The following is a 5493-nucleotide window of genomic DNA, read 5'->3' on the forward strand; positions in this document are numbered from 1 at the left end:
AGTTGGCGACCAGCTAAAAAGAAACTTTGATGTCAAAGAGGTAGGAATGTGAACGCCACTTCCGCATGCCCGTACATGCACACACACAGTTTCGTGTCAGGGAGTCACACCTTGGGTCATCGTAGTTTGTCTACAGAAATCTGATTTGGGCTCTATAGCGAATGATTAAATTTCAGTGAACCTTTTAACATATTACTTTATATTTTCGTCCAGTGGATGCATTGCAGTGTCAGCGACGTGTTGAAAACGTAATGTTTTTGGTCATACTTCTGAGACTGATGCGCAAAGATGCAGGTTGATATCATTCTGAAAAAGCTGCCAGGGACTAGGGGACTTCGTGTTGGCAGAGCATTCTGTCGACGTGCTGAGTGATGGCTTTTTTTACTGTTAATCCTGTGAAAGTAAAGGTGAAATATTTAAATACTGATGAAGTACAGGCACCCCAAACACTTCCGTGCTCTTCCAGCGGCACGTAGTAGTCGGCTGCAGGTCCGGTGTCGTTTGCCTCAGTAGCTTCCTCTGAGACTACATCCTTCCTCATGTCCTGTGTAGATCCCATATTCTCACTGCCAGCCACCTGTCTGTGTTAGGAAGAGTCTTAGGAGGTACCTTTCTTAAAATACTTGTCAGAAATTACTAGGATTTACTTGGCATTAAGGGGAAAAAAGGTGAACACTGACCGAGTCTCACCACACTCTCGAAAGCTGTGATAGCTGGGATTTATGCTCTGTTAAAGTTGAAATAAAGGTCTTCTGACAAAAGTCTTGCTAGCAATGCATCTATGTTTATATAATATGTCTCCTTTGCATCTCAGAGAATCCTCAGGACAGATCTTCGTTAGTTTTGTATGTCACAGACTTAAGCATTAAGTTGAAAATAAACTTGTCTCTAAGAAAAATGACTCATGGCTGTGTATGTTTTGCTCTTACAGATGTGAGTCTATTGGTTATGTTTAATATAACCAGAGGTTCCAGTTTTTCTTTGAAATAATTTAAACTGTTCAGTTGGAATAGTCTTAATCTTGAAATTCCATTGTTTAGGACTGTGTAGATAAATCCCACTTTAACAAGTAAATGGGCTTTTCCCGCCATCCAGACTGTTTATATGGTGGGCTGGTTGATGTTCTCCAAATGGAAAGCATTTACTTTGATTTGTATATTAGCCTGGTCTTCTTTTCTAAACAAGTTAAAAACGATGAAGGATTAGAAATTTCATTTTGTCTTTCTGTGTCTTCTTAAGGTCATTGCTAGAATTGTAGACGGAAGTAAATTCGATGAATTCAAAGCCTTGTATGGGGATACTTTGATTACAGGTATTTGGAAATACGTTATAGTGGTTCTGTTGATGTTCCCACTGGTTTCATAGTTGGATTCGTTTTGTTTGGCTCACCCATTGATATTTTTAATAACATTTTTAATCAAAAGCAGTTTAATCAAATAGCAGTTTCTGTTACCTATATATACTCTGGTAAATAAATATATGTGAAAATTTACAGATTTGTCTTTTTCCTTCAGGATTTGCAAGGATATTTGGTTATCCGGTGGGAATTATTGGAAACAATGGAGTTCTTTTCTCAGAGTCAGCAAAAAAGGTAAATAAATAGATTATTAGCTTCTTTGCCATTGAGAACCAAAATTTCTGGTGGACAACTTTCTCTTGAAATGAGGAACTCGTTTAAATAACGATAGTGTACTGGCTCCACATATTTTTCATGTAAGTATGAAATAGTTTAATAAGCTGTGAAGCTAATTGGCCCTATTTTAGAAACAGTGCTCTGATGCGGAGCGCAGGGGTCAGTGGGAAAATACGGTTGGAAAAACAGCGTTTGTGTTTGTGTGACCACGACGCAGCGGAAGTAGCATATACCGAAACTCAGAGCTATTACAAGAAAAGCCCGTGCTGATTGCGTTGGATGTCCTAGTAGCTACAATTCCCAACCTCTAAGCTGTGAAGTACTACAATAAATCGCCTCGCTGTCTCTGTAGTAGCTCATAGATGTCATACCTGGATTCCGGTGCTCAGTTCATCGCTCTACCAGACATGGAGTCTTCGTGCTTTGCTGCGGCAGCTCCTGGCTTACAGTAATGAGTGAAAAAACATAAAATCTGCTAACTAAAACACCTGTTCCGTGAATTAAAGGGCATCTGCGGCGGAATACTGCGATTGCATTAGAGTTAGGGTGCTGTGCAGGTTGGGCGTGGGGGATCGGTGGTGACAGGGTTTCTGGGTACGGCAGCGTGGTTACTTACCTCTTTAGTTTAGTTCTTCATCGTCAGTTGAGTTTTTCATCATAGCAGTTATGTACTAGCAGCCTCCTCAAACTGATGATGAGGAAATCAGTACTGGAAATCTAGAAGAAAAAGGAAGCCTTGAGAAGAGATTTGTAGAAAGGATGTAATTTTACTTGATGTATTGCTGCAATAAAATAATGCATGAAAATGCGTTTCCTGTACTGAAGGAATAGTTTCAGCTTGGAGCACTGCAGCAAGTGGCATTGTTTGGGGCTAGCACTTCTTTTAACACAGATGCTTCCAAGTTGAAAGTACCTCTTTCAGTATTTCTAACACTTACAGTGTTTTTCTAGTAATATAGTGCTGCATATTTTTCATACCAATGAAGAAGATTTAAGGAATCTTCCTCTGCTGACACGTGTTGGTGTATCAGTACTGTAGGATGAGGTGGTCAGGTTTCACTTGTTTCACTTCTAGAGGGATTTTTTGTCCATGATGTGCTTCTGTAGGAGTCATAATCTAACAATATTCCTTTTTTTTCCCTTCTGCATTTTTGTAATGAGTTGTGACATGTCGTTTTCCTGTGCTCACAATGCTTTCTGAGTGCTTCTCTGAAAAAGCTAGCTAAAGAATATGCTTTATGGTTTTTCTCTCTTTTTCTTTTTTTGTTTCCTTTCTGTTAATTTTGCTGGGTTTTTGTATCGTGAAGAGGTTAGAGGTTTTTTCAGTTGCTGCACTACATACCTTTTCTGGTTTGTTTTTGTTTTGCCAGCAGTGTGTAAATAACCTGAGGAACTTTATTGATTTAGATTATTTCCAGTTGAAACAGAAGCTTGGAATCTACTATTTGTGCCTTTGCTAGGAAAATGGTCTTTTCCCAGGAAATGGGGAGCAGGCAGCTGCCCTGAGAAGGAAAGCATGTACGGCAGTTGGAAGGGCCATGAGCAAATAATGTGCATGGCCCTTTCCCAATCTCGGAGAATACTGTCCTTTTGCACAGGACGTGGGGAGATTCATTTTTTTTCTGCCTGGCTGTCTGAATTTCCATGACGGTCTTACAGAACGCGATGTCAGATTCCACTCTGTGCAGCCGTCTGTGGTTTAGCTACGCGTTGGCTGAGTCAAAGCAGTTGAGTGTATCCGCAGTAACACTTTTAAGGATATTTCTGCTCTGCGCTTGGACTCACACATTTTTGTCATTCTCTTACTTCTGCTAGAGGGAATACCTGTTTCACAATTGACTTTGTATGAAGCAGAATCATAGAATCACAGAATCATGGAATGGTTTGGGTTGGAAGGGCCCTTAAAGACCATCCAGTTCCAACCCCGATGCCATGGGCAGGGACACCTTCCACTAGACCAGGTTGCTCCAAGCCTCATCCAGCCTGGCCTTGGACACTCCCAGGGATGGGGCATCCACAGCTTCTCTGGGAACCTGTCCCAGTGCCTCCCCACCCTCTCCGGGAAGAATTCCTTCCTGCTATCTAATCTAAACCTCCCTGCTTTCAATTTAACCCCGTTCCCCCTTGTCCTGTCACTACAGACCCTCGTAAAAAGTCCCCCCCAGCTTCCTTGTAGCCCCTTCAGATACTGGAAGGTGCTGTAAGGTCTCCCCAAAGCCTTCTCTTCTCCAGGCTGAACAAGCCCAACTCTCTCAGCCTGTCCCCATAGCAGAGGGGCTCCAGCCCTCGGAGCATCTTCGTCGTACAGCACGTCAGATTGTAAATACTCAGGCAGACTTCCGTGGAGGGAGGCTTGCCACAGACTTCGGGGCACTGGTAGTGATTGCTCTGCTGATCCCAGTGTTCACAGCTTGCTCTTTTCTGTTCTTTCCACAGGGTACGCATTTTATCCAGTTGTGTTGCCAGAGAAATATTCCCATTGTGTTTTTGCAGAACATCACAGGTGAATAAGCTCAATGTTTTGAAGTTTCACCGCGTTGTAGGCTTTGCTCTCCGCTGTTGAGGCTGTCACTTTGGACACCTGGGTGCTTTGTTGTACCTGCACCTCCAGCCTGTTCTGAAGTCAGTTCTTACCAGCAGCTGGTGGAGATGACTTGTTCTTCAGGGTTTTTTGCACGGGCTCCATAGCACGTGGTATGACGTACACACCACGTAACAATATAAAGGTAGCGAGCTTTTTTTCTGTGTTGTAATCCTTTAGGTTTCATGGTTGGTAGAGAATACGAGGCTGGAGGGATAGCCAAAGATGGTGCCAAGATGGTAACTGCCGTAGCTTGTGCCAACGTACCTAAAATAACGGTGATTATCGGTGGGTCTTACGGAGCTGGAAACTACGGGATGTGTGGAAGAGCATACAGGTAAGTGTTTCTTAAAATTACGATGGAGGATGTGACTAAACTAAGAGCACGTAACCTTTGAAGTACCATCCTGAAAAACTGCCTGAACTCCTGCCGTGGTTGTGCTGTTTGGAATACAAAGCAGTGCTCGGTGAATGCGGTCATAAGTAAATAACAACCTGACAAGCCTGTAGAGGCTCATGATTAGCCCCGAATTAGGTGACAGAGGAGGTCTTCTAACGTGTAAATGTGCTGGCACGCTTTCCTCTCATTTTAGCTCTTGGAGGAAAAATTGTACAGTTCTAAACACTCATTAGGCAGTATGGGTTAGTCCTTTGCTCTGCACTCATGTGAAGAGTACCAGCCTGTGTGAAAAATCCTTATTCACTTTAATGAGCCTGTTTTTATGAGTAATGTTTGCAGACGCCTAAGGATTTTTTTTTTTTTGACCCTTTGGACGTGACTCACATAAGTTACTTTGTTTTTTCGAGGTCCCTGGTACTATTGAAGTTGTTGGTGATATTTTTAAGGAGAAAAATTCCTAGGGGGACTGGGGGGTGAGATGAAGAGACTCAGGAAAGAGAGAAATTGATTTTTAAGGTACTTGAATATATAAAATGAGCAAAAATTTTGCATTTTCAAACATAATGCTGCAAGCATTGAAGTATGTTAATTTGCATTCTTTAAAAACCAATACATTGTAAGATGTATTCAGAGGGCTGGAGCACCTCTCCTATGATGAAAGGCTGAGAGAGTTGGGGGTGTTCAGCCTGGAGAAGAGGAGGCTCCGGGGAGACCTTATAGCAGCTTTCAAGTACCTGAAGGGGGCTACAAGGAAGCTGGGGGGGACTTTTCCCAAGGGTCTGTAGTGACAGGACAAGGGGTAATGGGTTTAAGTGGAAAGTGGGGAGATTTAGGTTAGATATCAGGAAGAAGTTCTTCACAGAGGGGGTGGGGAGCACT

General features: G+C 42.6%; 1 protein-coding gene across 1 annotated transcript in view; it reads left to right on the forward strand.

Moving 5' to 3' along the window:
• LOC104510318 (methylcrotonoyl-CoA carboxylase beta chain, mitochondrial-like) overlaps window positions 1–5493 on the forward strand; it is a gene marked incomplete at both ends in the record, with an annotated part of 9326 nt that overhangs the window by 2125 nt on the left and 1708 nt on the right. Inside the window, 5 exon segments of the mRNA XM_010152522.1 lie at window positions 1–40; window positions 1240–1312; window positions 1515–1591; window positions 4070–4136; window positions 4395–4551. The exon segment at window positions 1–40 is cut by the window's left edge and continues 16 nt beyond it. Coding sequence (XP_010150824.1) covers window positions 1–40; window positions 1240–1312; window positions 1515–1591; window positions 4070–4136; window positions 4395–4551 — 414 coding nt within the window.

The sequence above is a fragment of the Eurypyga helias genome, unplaced genomic scaffold (genome assembly GCF_000690775.1).
Source record: "Eurypyga helias isolate BGI_N326 unplaced genomic scaffold, ASM69077v1 scaffold44175, whole genome shotgun sequence".
NCBI classification, from domain to species: Eukaryota; Metazoa; Chordata; class Aves; order Eurypygiformes; family Eurypygidae; genus Eurypyga; species Eurypyga helias.